This window comes from Pseudopipra pipra, chromosome 4 (assembly GCF_036250125.1).
Source record: "Pseudopipra pipra isolate bDixPip1 chromosome 4, bDixPip1.hap1, whole genome shotgun sequence".
In the NCBI taxonomy this organism is placed as follows: Eukaryota; Metazoa; Chordata; class Aves; order Passeriformes; family Pipridae; genus Pseudopipra; species Pseudopipra pipra.
Window position 1 is genome coordinate 14908575 of NC_087552.1, and position 19123 is coordinate 14927697.

The 19123-nt window shown below is 37.7% G+C and overlaps 1 protein-coding gene across 6 annotated transcripts in view; it reads right to left on the reverse strand.

Annotated features, from left to right (window-relative positions):
- The window catches only part of SLC10A7 (solute carrier family 10 member 7), a 148176-nt gene that overhangs the window by 44565 nt on the left and 84488 nt on the right, over nt 1-19123 (reverse strand). For all 6 annotated transcript variants that reach the window (XR_010429961.1, XM_064651720.1, XM_064651719.1 and 3 more), the window contains one exon: nt 6911-6946. Coding sequence is in view for 3 of the 6 variants with exons in the window: in XM_064651720.1 (XP_064507790.1) it covers nt 6911-6946 (36 nt within the window). In the remaining 3 variants the exon portion in view is untranslated. Of the gene's footprint in view, nt 1-6910; nt 6947-19123 lie in introns of those variants that run through there.

Here is a 19123-nt window from a genome sequence, read left to right on the forward strand (position 1 = left end):
GCAGCTGCAGGAATTGATCTGGCACAAATATAAAAGAATCTAGCTGCCTACATATACCCTGCAGTTCTGTTTCCAAATAAAAAAAAAAAAAAATCAAAAAAATCAAAGTTTCACAATCAGAAGTACAGAAAAGGAAAAGCTGACAATCTGACTTTTTTTTCCCCAAGCTTGGGCAATGAGACTGTATATTTTGGGGTTCCCTTGTTAAAGTGCTCACAGATGCCTGATCCTGCCTGGGTTCCCCAGTGACACATTAAATACCAATCCAATCCAAACATAGCTGTCGATTTTAAAGCCTTTTATAGAGCTGTAAAAATAACCATTCTTCATCTGAAATACGCCAGAGCTGCTCTTCCACTTTACCATGGTACAATAATCTTGAGGGCTAATGCAAAGAAACAAGATCAAGTTTACAACCCAAAAGCACCTAAATGGGAATTAGATGATTAATACCCTTGGAGAGCTGGGACTTAGGGACTAGCATCTGAAAATTCTGCTGAAAGCAAGGGGATGACTAACTGGAAAGACACAGATTAGTAAATAAATGGTAATTAAGAACCATGAATACTGTGATGTACCAGAAGAAGAGGTAGGGGATACTTGTGACATTGCACAAGGCCTAGAAAAGACCCTGTGAAGAACATTGGGCAACTGTGCAGGACTTGTATTACCTGGGCCGAAGAAGGAATTAAAACTGGAGCAGGTGCACAAAATACCTCAGAAAAAGGGATTTGTTTTAGCAATGTTTTTTGTATTTACACTTTAAAGACTAGAAATGCATGACTTGTTCAGCCTAGCTGATTGAAGATTGGGAAAGAGAAAGCCTGAGCCAGGGTGATAAATTTCAGAGAAGTGCTATTCAGGTGTCTGATAACATTGACAGCAAAGAAAAATGTATAAAACACCTACCACCAATACTTACTGGAAATTAATTTTCTGTTGGTCAGAGACACAAGTTTCTAGTATTGCAAGGGGGGAGGGAGAACAAAAATCCTTACTTTTAAGTTAGCTAATGCTCAGGTTTGAGTGAATTGCACAGCATGGAAAAGAGGTGGACTGGCTGAGTTAGGATGGGATCCTCCTGGTAGCCTGGTTCTATGATCCTGCTAAGATGTGTGGTTAGCTTCTGATGTGTTGAAGCAGGTTGTGTACTCGAAAGGCTCCTCTAGCACTCTACAGATGAAAATTTCAAGAGTAGTAACAAGTAGAAGAGCAAGTCCTCCACAGAAGCATTACATATTTAGAGTTTTCTACCTAGACAAATTTACAGTATTCTGTGTGTGTGTGTCAGGAACAGGGAGGGTCCCTATTATTCTCTCTTATTTGTTCCCAGTTTAAATAACAAAGCCATAAAAGGTGAATGTGAAAAAAGGAATAAAATGATTACGCAAATATTTCACAGCAGTCATTAAAAAGTTTTGGTTAATTGTAAAAATTTTGGATCAGATAAAAGAATTTTGTTTTCCCAATGATTAAAGAAGAAAGGAAGCTGTGAGATAATTAACCAGGTAGAAATAATGACGCATTTTCAATCTTCTACATGAATGAGTTGATCTGTTAACAGCTAATGCACTGTGCTGCTTCCCCTCCCTTTCCCCCTCACTGTAATCAGCCTTTTGTCACATACCAGTGAAATCCATTAGCTGCAACTTCCTTATCAACTTCCAAGGCTTTTCAGCTACTAAAATATTTGCATATTTAATGATTCATTTGACTGGTATCAACTCTCATTTACCAAGTGCTTGAGAGGAAAAAAACAAGGCATAGTGTGAGAAATCCAGTTTAAGAACAAAAAAGTACTGACAGTGCCTTTCAATAAAAAGATTAATCTGAATTACATGGGATTGGAGAAGACTTGGCAAAAATTTGGGGAGTATCAATAACTTTTAAACCCGTGTGTTAATTTAAAGATTGTGAGTACAGGGGAAAGCTTTTCAGTATTTCTATCAGCTTCTAATTTCACTCACGTCCTTATTCACCACTCACTTTATTTCACTTTCCTCTGTGATACTTGCACTGAATTTCCTTCACTTGTCTACTCTTGAATTCTTTCAGCAGTGCTACTTGCTAGTACTTACAGCATCACCACTACAATGCCAACATAAAAATACCCACTATAAAATTCAGGAATTTGAGAGGGTATCAGAAAAGAAAACATAACTGAATAAATCAAGAGCAGGAGCAAGCTGATAAAGCCTTGGGAAGATTCCATTTTGACACAAATGTCATGGTAGTCTTCACTGGTAAAACAGCTAAGAGGGGAGTAATGCCTGACAGTTACCTGGAGGCTTTGCCAAGTGTATTTTTAAAAATACATATGAATTTTGCATTGGCTCTTTAACATTCCACATTAAATGACATGCTTCTGAAGAATGTAAAGTACATAAAAATGTAAAATACTGACTTATCTCTAACACTTTTTTAAGTCTTTCGATAAAAATACACAGATTCACACACTTGGATGTTCGTTAATTTGATAGCTAACTGGCTGTGCTTCCAGCAACTGAAGAGACCACATCTGTCAAGCACTGAGTGTCATCAGAAGGGTAATACCAAGAAGGTGGCAGAGCTGGGATACTGTGCCGTAAAACCCACAGCATCACATTTGGCTCCAACAGGTGCAGATGACTGATTGCTTCTATTTTTATACCTGTTACATTCAACAAAATCATAAGTTTGTGTAGCTTGGTAAAATTGCCAGTCCATGTGCTCGGCCAGCTTTAAGGACAGACAGGGCAACTTTATCCCAGCATGGCTGGAAAGTAGCAAGAAAGGTAACTGCATTATTCCCTTAGGTGTTAGTACAGTATCTGTGCTCATGCTGCTTCCAAGGCAAATCCAAGAGACATTACCTTGCTGAGGCATCAGGCTGGCCTCCATCCTGCGCAACAGAAAGGCATGTGAAATCCCACAATGAAAATAAACCTCCATTCATACGTATTCGTGTTTTCCATGACTAAAGTTACAGTCTAAGGACATGTTAGTGACATTATACAGCTGCCACTGTTGCAGAGTTCAGTGCTCCTGAAATAGTGTATTGCAAATGAGACTTCATAAAAAGGTGTTGACATCTTGAGGTTATCAAAGAGATTACAGCACTATTATCTTCACAGTACGATGACACCTTTCATTTAACTGTCTTTTAGTAACATAAATGGGCCCAAATGCAGCATACTTATGAATTCAAATCATAGACTATTATTAGGAATCATACAATGTTGGAATGTAGTATGTAGGAATCATACAAATACTGAAGGAAATAACTAAACTGAACACAGAGAACAAGTTATATGATAAGTAAAGATGGGCAGTCATACCCAAGTGCCTTACTCCCTCGGCCATAACTTAACCGATTCGTAGTCATTATTTATTGATAGCAATATGGTTATTTTCAAAAGCAAAATTTAGTCTACACTTATTCTAGTTGGTGGGCTTTTTTTCCCCCCCAGATGCCTTTGATAAAATGAAACTTATATCTCTACTTTAAACAATTCCATGATCGATGTGTCACCTCTGGCTTCAGCTAAGTATACGACCTGACAAGAGGAAGACAGACAGCATCCTTCTCTGAATGCTCTGGTACACAGCCTCCTAACCATCATTAATGAAACATTGCAGAATGTTGCAAAGAAATGTGAACAGCGTAACCTCATGTTAACTTGAAACTGATGTAACTTACAGCACTTTGCTTCAACGTTCCAGCTCACCACATATATGAACTCTAATCAATTATATATAGTTTATGGGACATTGCCCATTTGTAACATCTTTGCTGGGAATATGACATATTAACTGTTAATAACAAGGGTTAACATGAGGATGACGATATTGCTGATTAAAGTAGCTGGAAGCCAGATTCAATAGCTTCTTACCAGGCAAAATGTTAATCAGAGGTATCTGTGGCAAAGTCAGTTGCTCTTCATAAACTTTAGCTAAGCATCCTCACAAAGATACAGTCCAGTAATTACATGCACAGTACTTAAGGTTTCATTAAATTAATCAGAACCTGTTAATTTTCAGTAAGCTTTACACCAAAAATTCCATGGTAGAAATACACTTTTCCGAAATGTAACTGATGATCTTGTGTTCAACACCATCCATGTAAGATAATAAATTATTTGTATTAATGCATTATTTATTATAGCTTCAATATGCCTTTATCAATGTTGTTTAGACAGTTTATATTTACATTACTAGGCAATTATGAACAGGAAAGGCAGTTCAGAACATTATATGCTCTGGTGCATACAGGGCAAAATATAAACGACAACTGCTACCTCAGTTATATAACAAAAGCTAAGTTATATAACAAAACCAACTTAATAGACAACAATGTATTTAATTTCTGGCAGCACTAAGGTTATTTTATGTACTGTAAACAGGGACACTAACAAATATGATCACTAATGCAACACAGCATTCAGACTATCATAGCATGACTCTGTGGAAGAGTTAGTGCTCGTGAGTACCAGACCAAGGAATTAAAATTCATTGATGACATTGACTTCAAAGGTCTATGAATAGTATTCAGAAGCCCAGCTCAGTTATTGTTGAAGTAAAAAGGAGTTTTATTTTGAAATTTGAAAATTCCACCCTTTATTAATTAAGCACTAAGGCTAAGTTGCATGACTAAACTAATGAATGGTCCAGAAAAGATAACCAGGAAATTACTAGTCATTGTCATTCTGCAGTAAGTCCACAGTACCACATGAAATGATCAAACTGCAGGTTGTAAGCAAGGAAACAGAAACCTGTGAACTGTGTGCTTGAATCCACTACATGTCAGCCAGGCCAGATGCACCAAGGAAACTCAAATGAAAACTAGAGAGGTTCGTGAGAGAAGAAAGGTTTCGGCAGTCCAAACCACAGACTGTCAGGGTACAAGAACAGTGCATCAGGGTATGCACATTTAGTTTGCTCTCCCAAATACATACCACTGGATAAACTGAACCTTCAGAGAAGGCAGATCTCATCTAAGCAAGATGTGCTGTTGGGCTGACCTGAATGCTGCTCTTCATGTCTGAAACCCTCAGCAAAGACCTCAAGAAGTTTTAAATATTTATAAACCCCAAGAGAAGTGCTCAAGTTCTGGGCCTTGTGACAAAAAAATGCAGTTTTTGTAACTCCCCTCATCCCCAGACTAGTTTGTTTATCACTCTGATGAAAAAATAATTCATGTGCATATCTTCCTCAAGAAAAACAACTCCCGAGTCATGTTACAAACCGCCCAACAATTATTGTGCATTTTACACACTTCTCATACAAATGTCTCCAGGGCTGGTAGGAAGAACAGACACATATGCTTTGCCTTCCTGTTCTTACATAAATGAAGTTTTACCACCTCTTCTGAGAAGTAACAGTGAAAACTGCAATTTATGGGACAGGATATCTTGTTATCTGTCTATAAAGACACCAAAGGAATCTTGCTTAAAGAGATGTACAGATCTTTCCTTAACATTTCAGTTTCTACAGAAAATACCCCTTTTGACTACTAAAACTCTATAAGGTATAACAGGGTGAAAGCTGCCAGTGAACAAAAGCAAAAAAGAGCTGAAGTTTCAGTCACTGAGAAACAAAGGTACAGGTCTCGGGATGAATGCCCATGGAAGAACCCCATTCCATGCAAGAGGGAAGAAAACTGGAAAACAGTGAGGTAGACCATCCAGAATCAATGTACTCAGTGGAAGAACAACAAAACACCCATTTTTTTTAAGAGCAGTTATCTTTTTCAACCTACTGTAGGTCTATGGTCCCAGGTATATCTGAAAGCTTTGCTGGTGTGTATCGATATATATATATGATACAGTCAAAGCAGTTTGTGTGTAAACACAGCTACATCAGATAAATCCCAATTTGTTGTAGTAAAATAAAAATCTTCCCACACAGTTTTACTGAAGCAGTACTTGATAATCTTACAGCCACTCTCACAGTACTATTTATCCCAGTTTACACTGCTATATTTGTGTACAGTACATATGCTGCTTAAGCATCCCTACCATAAACAGTGCACCACTTGTGTGCCACTTACAAATTGTTTCTCCCCTTTCCAGTGTGCTGGCTGACATACAAAGCCATTAGTAAGATAAACATAAAAGACAACGTATACCTCTCCTGAAATCCTTTAAGTGCTTCAGCTTATTTTCCCTGCTCTTCACAAAGCCACAGTCAGTAACTTGCACCACACCACACTGTGCCAGCAAATCCCCAAGTACCAAGACTTCCTAACTGACAAGAGATTTACTAAAGCACCACTACCTATCTGTGAAAGCCTCTTCATCATGTGCTGACTAATATCCATTCTTTTATAAGCATGAAGACAAAACTTGGGTTTCTCCCTTTTCTTCTACCATGAACTGTCAGGATCCAAGGCCCTGACTAAAGACTAATGATTGAAAAAGAAATCTTGAACTAACAGGAATGAAGCAGCATCACACGTAGTGATACACAGGAGCTTCAGTAATTTGTCTTGCTTACCTCTAGCACAAATATACCCATGGGCTTAGTTGTCCAACAGCAAGTCTTTGTTTATCTGAATTGCTTTTACAATTGGCCTGTCATACATGTCATACAGTATGATCTTGTCCAGCTCCTACATGTGGAGGCTCTCCAAAAGATCTCCTAATTGAGTTATCATTCTACCTGGTACGTGTTTGATTTTATACAGACTGACTAATATCATATGGTTTTGCAATTCTGCAAGAACAATGGGTTTTGGTCCTCTTAGAATGAGGTGCAAGTAATGTTTGCATTCATTGTGATACACTTTGATGGCCTTCCTGGGAGACAGCTTATTTCAAATACTGACCAGAAAAATCTTCTTCATTTTTTAAGCAAATTTGTATCTTAAATATACTGCCTAATAGGTGCAAGATTACCCAGTAAGAAGATGTATTAAGATCACAATACTTACAAAAAGCAAAAGCAGAAGTGGAGTTATAACAATGCCCTGGAAGAAACAAACAAAAACAGTTGGTTAGTCAGGGAAGCAGAATAGGCTTTACTTCCTTGTACCTTAGTACATGGAAACCCACAAACATCACCCAACATCACAGTAATTAAGTAACAAGAAGTTCAACTTCGCTCTTCACTGTGTATGTTCTTTAACATTTGTATGCCAATCATTTTATAAATTACACTCAGTACAAAGTGCCTTTTTTCACCTCTAGCTTTCTCCATTTTACACCAAATCCCCTCTATTCTAAAAAGATCTGATACATAGATATATAGATCATTTATTTTAAAAAATATATTAAACCTCTTCGCTCACTGTGCTGTATCTTAACTTCACTAAGCTGCTCCTCCTGAGGGGGAGACTTGTGATCAAGTCCCCTGCTACCCAGTCCCAGGTCCTCTTCTGAGCAAAAGCTGCATCAACTGTGATGAATTAGGTGTCGTGACTGTGTAATGTAAGCAGATATTCCCCAAGGAAATGAGCTGAGATCTCAAAACTCATTTCACTTGATTAGACTTCATGTCTCACTGGTAGAAGGCAAGTCTTTCATCTAATTTAATCACACAGGACCACCTCAGCTTTCCACATCCCCCAGGCAGATGCAAGCAAAAAGATTTGTTGTCTTCACTGACAAGGAACAGGTTTAAAGCTGATGATTGGACAAAACAGAGGATTTTAAGTTTCATGAGAGCAAATCTTAGAATGAGTTGTTTGGATTGGGAGTTAACATGACATGCATCACTTTCATAGCTGCAAATAGCAATTCCCCATCATCCTTCCATCTGACTTCAATATTTTATTATTGCTCAATAAAATGATTCTATCATTTAATGCATGCTAATTCACAGAGCTTGCTTGGAACTTCTCTAAACCAAGACTATTCTTCATCCAGATAGGTCTCAAGAATAGCTAGTTTTTCAGCTATTCACAAGCTTTATTTTTAAAGGACAAAGGTCCAAAACTTGCTCACATTTATCTAAAAGGATGCTTATTTTATGGTTTTTTTAGCCACAAGTAGAAAAACAATTGAATGAAAAAAGCAGTTGTCTCCTACTTTTCATTTAACCTTGAGTAACATAGCTTTACTTCAATCTTTTGGAAGCTAATATTAAGAAAAACCTTAAATCACTACTTTTGTATTTGCTTTCTGGGTTCACAAAAAATCACAGATCCAGACAGACCATTAGCCACAGAGAGTTCCTATTGTGCTCCTAAAACAAAATGCAGCAAATAAATGCCACAAATTACAGCAGACAGGAAGGATCAAGGAGGCAACAGTTAAGCTGTGCAACTTGAAGGCTCTGCAGAATTTAAAAACATATTTTGAAATAAATAATATATGCCATATCTGACTGCCCCACAGCCTAGCTATCCATAATAATTTATCTTTTTACAAATGTCACAATTGAGATAGATCATAAGAGACTAAAAAGAGAAGAAGTAGGAGCAGTAAGAATTGCTTCAGGGAGTCACTTTCTGTTACAGGAGGACTAGACCAAAATGCAGATAACAGATATGAAGAAATATAGGTGTTTAAGAATACCAGCAGGAGAGGAAGAAACAAAAGTTAAGGAAGGGAGGAAGCACCAAGAGCTGAACTGACACTTGTGTACAGCAGCATCTGTGATGCTTTTATGGACTACTACTAAAAATACATGAGCCAGACCTTCCTCTTCTTCCCCTTTCCCCATTAACAACTACACTGTACACCTCTAATATTACCAAGTGCCTGAGTATTCCCTTAGCCTTCTGTAATTTTGTCATGGCAGAACACCACTGCAGTAGGGTTCCACCTCCGGCCTTCTGCATGAGCCAAGAAGAGCACGGATGGAGCGGGAGGTGACACACCAGAAGCATTCCATACTCCAACTGAGCATCGAGTGTAGGGAGAAGAGAGCACACTGCCAGCTGGTTAGTACAGCCAGCTCTCCTCTACATCTGAAGGAACTCATTGATTCAGCACCATCAGTAATTTCTTACACGCTTCACACCTCAGTGAACTTTTATACACTACCAAAAAAATGCAAAGGTAAAAAGCCAAAGCAAACCAAACCAAACTTCCCCTTTATTTTGTTGATAAATAGTGTCCTTACTCTTTAGGATGGGAGCTGTGACCTGCTATATATACTCTAGAAGCTTGGTGATATTATCACAATGAGCAACAGCCACTGCTAATTCAAAGAATGTGTCACAAAAGGAAGTGGCACCTCTGTGACAGTAACACTTCTTCATAATTCTGTAAGTGGAGAGGAAGAGAATCCTGCTAGACATCATAAAGAGATTCCTGACTGAGCATGTTGAAAATCTAGCGTTCAAAAGGTCAATTCTAGCAATTTGTTGCTAAATTTTGCTATTAAACCTGGTGATTTTAATAATCAGAAGCGAGTTTCCTGTTGCCTCACCACAGAAAGGATTTACAAGGCTGAACTTTCCCATTCGCAACACATACACAATTCCCTGGGAAGCGAAACAATTACCTGACAGAACAGACAAGTTCATATTAAAAAATAGATGCTGTTGCTGAATCAGAGTAATTTGATGTTAATGTTTTATTTTGATAAGGGGTGCCAGTTTGAAAAGCTACAGGGATTACATTAAAAGCAAAGGGGTTTTTTTCACTCAGTAGTGCTGTGGTGACTGTGCTGTGGTGATGGGTGCAGGCAAAGCAGGATTTATTAGAGGCAGGAACCTCTGTTACCCAACTGACTGATGGAGCTGCTAAAGAACAAACTTTGGGCATGTAAAGCCCACTTATACGTTACCTAAAAATACTGACCCGCTTTTATGCGCAAAAGCCCTTCCCTTCAGGTTTCTGCCTCACATTTGAAGAAGGGTTTACATACTATGGTGTATTTGTCTAACAAAGGGCATTACCCTTCCCTGCACAGACACCACTCTGCTTCAACACATTACCTCTTCATTAGAAACATGCTCCTCAATATGCTCATAAGCATTATGTAATGCATCTCAATTCATGCCTACTAAAGAATAATAAATAGAGTCTAAAGCCTACTGACAGAAAATACGGGTGACAATTTACATTTTGAAGGTAAAGCCAAAGTCTGGTTCACTAAGTATAAAGAAAAGGTGGGAGAGAACAGTTATTCCACACAGCGCATTTCATGCTCCAGGAGAGGTTTCACAAAGACAAGCATATCCTGACAGTGGCAGTGTGGCTGCTTTCTAAAACTATGACTGGCTGAGAAGCACAAAGGAAGCTAAAAATTAAAATAAAGGCTATGGTTTCTAAGTCCATTGGACACTAACACCATCAGAGAGGAAAGAGTAACTAAATTTGACGATCCTTTTCCCTGCCTTGCTTTCCAGGCAAGTGCTGTCAAATACACAGTGTATGGAGATAAACAGATTGTAGATTAGCACTTCCAGCAGAAGCTGAGCATCTGCCCTTGAGAATGCAAGGTCACTACACAGTTTTAGCATCTTCAAAGTTTGGGTGGAGTGTTAAGCTTTCCGACTGCTGCCCACAATGGAGTCAAAGTTGTAAAGTGACTGCTGTTTGCTATCTGCAGAAAAACTTTCAAGAAATCCATTTACACCTCTGATGTGAAAGACTGACTGAATATATTTCAATGATTTTAGTGGAAAGGGCAGATAAAATCTCCGCCTGACCTGAGACACTGATACAACATAGGAATCTGAATAGTCAGATACCTGTAAACACATCTCTCTTTACAGTAAGGATAATGAAACCTATCTTAATTAAGAGAGTTTAAATACAGGTTTGTGTGTGGAAGCATGTACATAAACACACATATTAACAGTAAGGATGTACTTGGAGATCCATTTAATTTGCCTTGTAAAGACAAAGACCTTAAGAGATTTTCTATAAGTTTCATCCAGTATAACATTGCTATAGAGCAGATATTAAGAGGTGTCTATTCTCCAAAAAATATACAGAATCAATACATGGAATTGGTTGCCAAATCAGACAGCAAGGGGAAGTCACATAATTAATTTGAAACTATGATGGCAAATCATTAAGAATGAAATTATGCAAATAGGAAGAGGAAGGTGGGCACAGATCCAGAGGGACACATGGTAGAAGACAAGTAGGGATTATTGTAATGAGGCATGAAATACATGTGAACTTTCCTTCGTTTCCCTTACCCATAAATTTCCCACACAATTTTTCTTCATTCTTACAGGTCATCAGTATGACACACATGTGGCAATTACTAGTGAGAAAAACCTTAACCGAAGTCACATCTGATTTGTCTTAAGAAGTAGTGCAGAAGAAGTAGAAAAAAAAAAGGGTTTTGTAATTAAGGCTTGAACAAATGTGTATTTTTTGAAGTCAATTATCTACTCATGCTTAATGCTATAGATGTTCTTGAATGCTTTATCAGAGCAGGATACAAAAGAAGTAAAAGTGTAAGCCATGTTATGTGATAAGGCCAATAAAGGTTAGCAAAAAGTTAACTGGGCAGCATTTCCATAGTTATTAATAGAGTAAGGTGAGAACAAAATGGCTCTGAACTCTGGATAATTTCATCAGAAGATAAGCATAAATGAAAACTCAAACTCAGTCCTCATCTGTGTACAGCACTATTTCTCATGGTTTAATTTCAAGAGTTTCTAGCATTTTTTGAAAAAGAAAGAGCAACCAAAAAATCCCAGCCTGCCCTGCATGCTCCACCCTACCCACAAACAAACAAACATACAAGAACCCCAAACGCAAACCTGTAGTTTTTATGATTACAATATAAGAGAGAGACTTCACCTCAAAATGTGTATTATTTCTATTTCTTATGTCTTTTGTTTCCTTGGTTTTGTGCTTGGAAGTGTGTTTTAATTTTTTTTTTTTCAAGAAGTTTGCAGACAACTTCATAATGTTTTACATTTCAAAAAGAGAACCCTGCCTCTGGAAAAGTGCTTCTAGGTCTCCATTAGGTATGTTTGTGAGCACTAAGACAGCTAGTGCCAAAGTTCTGACAGAATACAGATAAAGGGATGTTCTCAAAAAGTCTGGTACCACCACAAAGAAAAAAAGTGGGCACTCCTAAAGGTCAAAAAGCTTATTGTTCAGTGTTTCTAAGAACATGATAGAGAATGTAAAGACCATGGCAGCACTCAAAGCCAACTCCCAGTCTATTCAAATGAAGGAGCACAAGACTCTCACTATCCTCACCCCTCAGACTGGTCCCAGCTCCACAATTCCACTTCACGGCATCACATCTGACTAAAACATTGCTTATGAGCTGTGATACCACATTATTCATCCTCTTGAATAAACCGATTTAAAGTATAGTCCCAGGCTGAACTGCTTTGCAGTAATCCTAATTTTAGAAAATATATACAGAATTACTCCTTTTTTCTGAAATATGGCTTTCACATACCAAAATCCTCAAAAGTAGTTGCCTTCTCCCCTTTTCCACCTGTTCCCACATAACTCTGGAACTATGCAGAATCTCCTGACAGACTCCATAGAACAAGATAAAAGCCCCTGTGCTAAATATACACACTTGGTTCCAAAGCAGAAGGGCAAAACCACTACAAGTCAGGTTTGGACTAGGCAAGTTCTTGTGAAAGGCACTGAACACAGAGGGGGCAAAACAGAAAAGGGCCTGATAATAGGGTTGCAGAGGCAACTGAGAATTTTTCATGTCTCCATTTTCAAGTAGTAAGCCATTTGAACATGACAATTTCAAGATTGTAAGAGAAATTATTTCAAAAACATTTCAGTTCCTTAGTATTTGGATCCAGTGGCTGCAGAAGCCTCCTTGAGACAACCTTTTTATGGGTTCTTTAAACAGCTTTTGTAAGCATGGCTATACAAACTATGCTATTAATTTGACCTACTTAAAGATAATAGTGGAGACGACAATTTTTTGTTGAATAAAATGTTAAAATTGATTTCCACAATAAAACTTATGTTTCCCCTGTGCTTTCAAACTTCATGCTTGCATAAATGACACAAATGTTTGAGTTTATCTCTTGCAATCTCAGAGATTAAGTTAGAACTTTATGGTGTGCTTCTAATTTCAGTCATTGCCCCATGATGCAACTTCGGGGTCCCTGTGTTGCTTCCCCATGGACATCATAGAAGCTCCTGGTGCCAAATAATCGCTTGCCTTTTGTTTTCCAATTTAATTATTTTACAAATAATTTCAAGTGTAAAACTCCTTCTATACATCCCTTTTCTGTCAGCTACTCCAATGACATTGTTGGTTCTGAGGAGGCTTATACAACTGCAGGACTTCAAAATAAAACATGTAACTTGGCTATTTATTGTCCTGTTATATACCAAATGACTGTTCTGAAAGCTGGGAAGAACAGAGGCTTACGAATTGATGTTTTTTAGGATTTTAAATACACTCATCCTCCCCATAATAAATAACTGGAAAATCTGAAAAGATATTGAAAAGAGCATGAAGTTAAGTTCACATATTTTTGTTAAATTGATAAACACTGTACAACACCAAGACAACATACTACAATACAAAATTGAAAACGCAATTCCACATAACCCTAATTCAACTTTAATCAAAAATAAATACCACAACAATAGCGGCAACTCATCCAATTAGGCCAATATTGGATTTTAATAACAAAGCTGTAAAATTAGAAGCACTATGTTAAAATGGCTTTTGATTTATCAGAGGGGACAAAATAAACCAGATTTCATATCAACTATGAGATGATGCATAGAGCTTTGTGAATTCTTCCAGACACTGTACCACCTTTGTTCTGTTGTATCAACCTAGTGGCCTCTACTGTGGGAAAGGATGTTAATTTAAACAAAAAAAAGAAAAATGAGGTAACAGTAAAAAGATTACTAGCATCAGATAATAGTAGAAATCAAAAGCACTTCCACTATTTATTAATAATTACTTTTGCAGATGTTCCTCTTGCATACATTTTATGCAAGCATGAAAAAAACATGATTTAAAAGGATTTGATTTAAAAGGAATGCAAGCAGCCAGAATTCGGTTCTTTCAACAAAACAGAACACAGAAACAACAAATACAATGATCTGAACTACTGGCAGTAACACTAATACGTTTGTCACAGGTGGAGTGTAAAGAATAAAAGCAAAAAGAGAAAGCATTTTTTTTAAGTAAGGTTAAGGGGTGAGTTTCTGGTATCATATTAAGAGTTAAACCCAAAGTGTGAAAAGAGTATTTTAGAAAGGTAAAACTCGAGATAAGCCCAGTTTGCCTGGCTTCCCAGCAGAGGGCATCTTCAACACATTAGAAATTTGCTTCTTGAGCAGCAACAGAACAGTTCAGAACACAGTAGTAAGGACCCTGAAGTTTTAAAGGAATTCTGAAAACTTCTTGGTGCTTCGCAGATGATACAGCAATAGTATCTGGAATGATGCACAAAATATATAACACAAGTCAGAATCAGAAATGAATTCCATCAAAGATCCTGAAACCATTAGTTAGATGGGAGCTGGCTAGCAGAGCGTGGAATAGCTCTTATAAAAGGTAGGTGGATGCTGCTGGGGGCAATGCTTCTGGCCATGCTTCCCAAGTGCTGCAACCTCTCACTGCTGCAGCAGCTCCGCAGCACGGTGTGTGACCAAAGGTTTTTGTGGGCCTTTGTTCACATATCTGGAACAGGATCAAGCCATATTCACCAAACTTGTAACACCTTACTGCAACTTTTTGCTGTCTCTTGTGCAACATATTAAACTCAGCTGTCTGGCTAACATCTCCAGTGCATTCAATGATCCTGTTGAGCCTGTTGGAGCAACATTTTCCTCTTCCCATTTCCTCTTCAATAGCTTTTGCTGACATTCATTCCTGGCCTCAAAGACCTGTTTCCTCCCCTTTACTTCCCACCTCAATGAAACCTTTTAAAACTTCCTCATACGCAAACCCTTTTCCTAACTCCAGCTCATTAAACACCCCTGTCTGTTCCTATTCAAATTTAATTCTCATGCAGTGTCAGCAGAGAACAAGACCACTATAATTCTGTGTGTCAGCATAGTTTATACACTGGTGTTAGGTGGGCCTTTGCTAGAGGAGGCATAAAAGGGAGAAATGAACTTCTCAACCATCCACACCCATACACTTTTTAGAGAGATCCCCTTGTCTTTGCAAAAGTCACTTGGACACAATCCTGTAATTTCTGTGACACAAGCAGGTTCCCAGACCTGTAGCATGATCTCAGTGGGACTGAGGAGAAAAGGCACATCATTTGTAGGATTAGGGTGTCTACAGGTGTAAGCACGGCACTTTCTTGAAAAAGAGTTTAATAAGGATACAGTAAACTTAGTTCCATGTCTCAGGGTGTATGTTAAGTACGTTAGTACAGTGTTAAGGATGCACCACAATTTCTCCTTTGTTTTGTACAACAGAAAACAAAAGTGCAGTTACATACATGTTACTACATATATGTTTTACAAGAAAAGTTGTTTTTCAACTTAATTTTTAAGTCTGTTTTCTTGCAAAAGAAATTTTAAGAGGATCTAAATTTCTCCTGTATTTGGCTGTATGCCAAGTAATCAGCATATCCTAATTTAAGTTACTAAGAAGCCATTCCCAGCAAAGCATGCCAGCCTCAGCACCTCTGCTCCCACAAACCCATGTGACAGTAGGACAGGATGGCACACTAGATGGTGCTGTGGGACCTTCCAGGGAAAACAATCTCCTAAAACAGAAGTAGTTGTATTGTTCAATTAGCCAGATAGTTGATTCCATATTTTGAGACACATTAAAGAGCACTAAGTTCCAACAAGGGAAACCAGGACCACAGAAACGGAAGGAATACACTAAGGAAACATTCTGCTTTGACTGACACTGATTTTTGGAGTAGCTTAGTGCCCTTCTTCCACTGGAATGGCTTCTTGCCTCTCCTTTCCAAAGCAAGACAATGCAGTTTTTATGCTCTATACCAGTCTTACTTTAAAGAGTTCTACATATAAAACAGAATTAAAAGAGTCTGAAGTCAGAGATCCAACAGAGCAAAGTCCCTACAAGCCTTTTCTGTTCTTCATTTTATTCTGTTCAATGTTTAAAAAAATATTTTAACAGAATAGGCTTTGAATTAACTAAACTGTGAATTCATTTTTCTTGTCTTGATGACCAGTTGAGTGAAAGAAAACAGAAACATAAGGGAAAAATTACAGAACCTGAGAGAAAAGTTATCAGAAATTCTACAGAAATGAGAAGTTATAAGCAGTTATCAAAACTGATTCTACTTATTTCCTTCTATAGCTATCCACATAACAGAAAATTATTTAAGCAGAACAGTTTCTGTATAAAGACGCCATCAATATATGAACCAAAGTATGTTACACCTTGTTAACATAAACACTACGTTTAAATTAACTGCTGTCTCCCTACTTCTTCAAGCCAAGAACCTCAAACAGTGCAAGAATAAAACACTGAACACTTCTTTGACTTAAACAAGAAAATAAAAACTTTATATAATGGCAGGAGCACTGTGCCAATAAAAACCTATATGGATTAATTATGCATCAGTAGTACTAAAACACTATCTTAGCATTGCAAAAGTCTCTTGGTGACCAGCTATTCAGAAATACCACTTAAAAATGTATCACTAAAGCGCTGGCATAATTGTCATGCTCACCCAAACTGTAGGCTTGGTCTGTGGCATCCATCAAATGAGATACTATCCCCCCCCACCCCATATCAAACCAACAGCATAGTCTGTCTATAATTATTGTTATTAATTAGACAGATTACATTGGTTTTGTCAGGAAAAAGTCTCATCAGCCAAGGTGCTAACTGCACTCTGTAAGGTGAGAAATGCCCTCCAAATCCCCCACGATTTTTCAGGATCGTTTCCAAGTCCGCTGGAAAGTTAAGCTATTATTAATTAGTTTGAGAGTGAGCTCACTCATGCATTCCTTTTTTTATCTTTAGTCTAAGTGCCCTGAATTGTTTTAGCAAGATGTATCAAAAAACTCATTCAATCTGTTTCCACTATTATTCTCAGATATGATTTCCACTCAGAATTGAGTATTTCAAAGGCCAAACCCAGCCAAAATGCACACAGGCACATGTGTATACACAAACCCCAAAACCCAGCCCCCAATATGGTAATCTATATTGCCTGTGTTCTGTGCTGCCTGCCTGGCCCCAAGTCATCAATAATGAATAGAAATGTACAGCTACAGCAGTAGCCTGTGTCATGGGCTTGTCAGGGATTTTTGAAAAGGAACAAAAACACAGGTTTGCCATTTGATTGTGTCTTCTTTTGCAAACCCGGGAAGGGCAAAACAAAGTGGTATTTTCAAAAGGGTAATATGATTAACCCTTTTTGTACTAATTGAACAGTTTCTTCCACCATACAGAATGGAAAATTATTTTCTGGCAATGCAACCAGTATTCTCCTAGGCCTGGGAATTCAACAATAATGTTGATTCTGAGCACAGGGAGGAGAGGTTGTTTCTATTTTAAGATAATGAATACATACTCAAGAGGAGTCAAATACCATGGTTTACATACAGGGAGAAAAAGGATTTGTTTTCCTAGGAATCCAGCAAGTTCAGTCTCAAGTAAAATTTTTTCTTGAAGAAGAATCTTAATGCATGCAAACACATATACACATAGCCATGAAAGCAACGGCATTATTGAAAATACGCAGATGCCCAGAAATGAGTTAGACAATAGGGAAAAAAAAAGGTGATTCTTATATCTATTATTTCTTTTCAATGTTCCCAAATACATTTCTAGAGACATTAGGACTGTAGCCTTACAGGAATGATCATCTCACATTTTACAAACAGAACACACCAGCTGGTACACCACCAATCCACTCCCTGGGGAGGGTGGGTGGCAGACTACAAAATGTCTACAGGACACACACAAACTAAGGTGATTGAAAACCCAGTTGTAAACCCAAATCTTTCTTGCTTTCTACATCTGCACAAATTCCAGAATATATAAAGTCCTGCATTAATATATTTAATCAGTAAAAACATTAACTTCCACAGTAACTTCTATAGTAGATGGGTAAATATTCTCCTCTTTAGAAGATGCAACTGAAGATGCACACTTGTCTTTAAAAAGACTGGAACTAGATAATTTGAGATAATTTGTATAGGAAATGAAACTATATAAGCATGAACTTCTAACTGGCATCAAAAGCAAGACATCTCAATTCAAATTATGTTGTCAGGCCTTCTTTTCAAGAAGGCAGTAGCAAATAAAAGGACATGGTTTAAACACAACTCAGGAAAATCTTCAGAAAGCAGCAATCAATAATACAATTTAAACAGCCTACTCTGTGTTTTGACCTAATGTTATCTTGTGATAACTGTTTTTAATGGTTAGAGTGGGATATTACTATATTCAGCTGAACTGCACTGTGCATAAATTGCTGAATGTTCATGAGTTGAATATGTTATTAATGACTGTGAATACAGAAAAAGGACCATAAAAAACCACCTTTCTCGGGCAGATAATAAAAAACTGCCTCAAAATCACAAGTACACACTCTAGCACACTAAGGTTAAAAAAACCCAAATCATAGAAATGTGATTCTATTTAAATTAACTGACTGAGATCATTTACTTACATAAGAAACTAAATCCTTAAAGAATTCCAAAATTATTTTATAGTAGAAAATTTGCTTCTCAGTTCTAACTCCATATATACTTCAGCATGACTACATTGATTATCTTTCATTTTGTGAATACTATACAATCAGTAAAAACTTCTTTTCTCCTGCTGACACATTTTTGTGGTTTTGCAAGTGCTCAGACACCCCTCCTCCAGCCTCCTGCCCAAACACAGGGTTGGCAGCACAAAACTTCTGCCTTGTTTTTGAATATCCTCATAGAGTACACAATCTATTTAATACACATTTGAATGTGCTGAATACACACATCTGCAACAAGAAAATGCAGGGTTTTGTTCACATGTAGTAGAATGGGCCAAAACCCCATTCTCATTATTGATGCCATATGACCCCTGGAGTATCTTGCAACATTTTTTTTCCATCCATCTGCTTCAAAGATTTTTATTTTTTTGTATGTTATTCACTGGATACAGATCTCACATTCAAGACAAAAGACTGGTGAATTTGTTCAGTATCACACTATTGCTCAAGTCACAGGTGACCAACAGGGCCAAGGTACTGCTTGTAACAGCCTGTCCCCAGCACAGCATCCTAAATCGCTCATTCCACCTGCTGAAGCGACTGACAATCACTTTGAAGCACGCAGGAAACTGG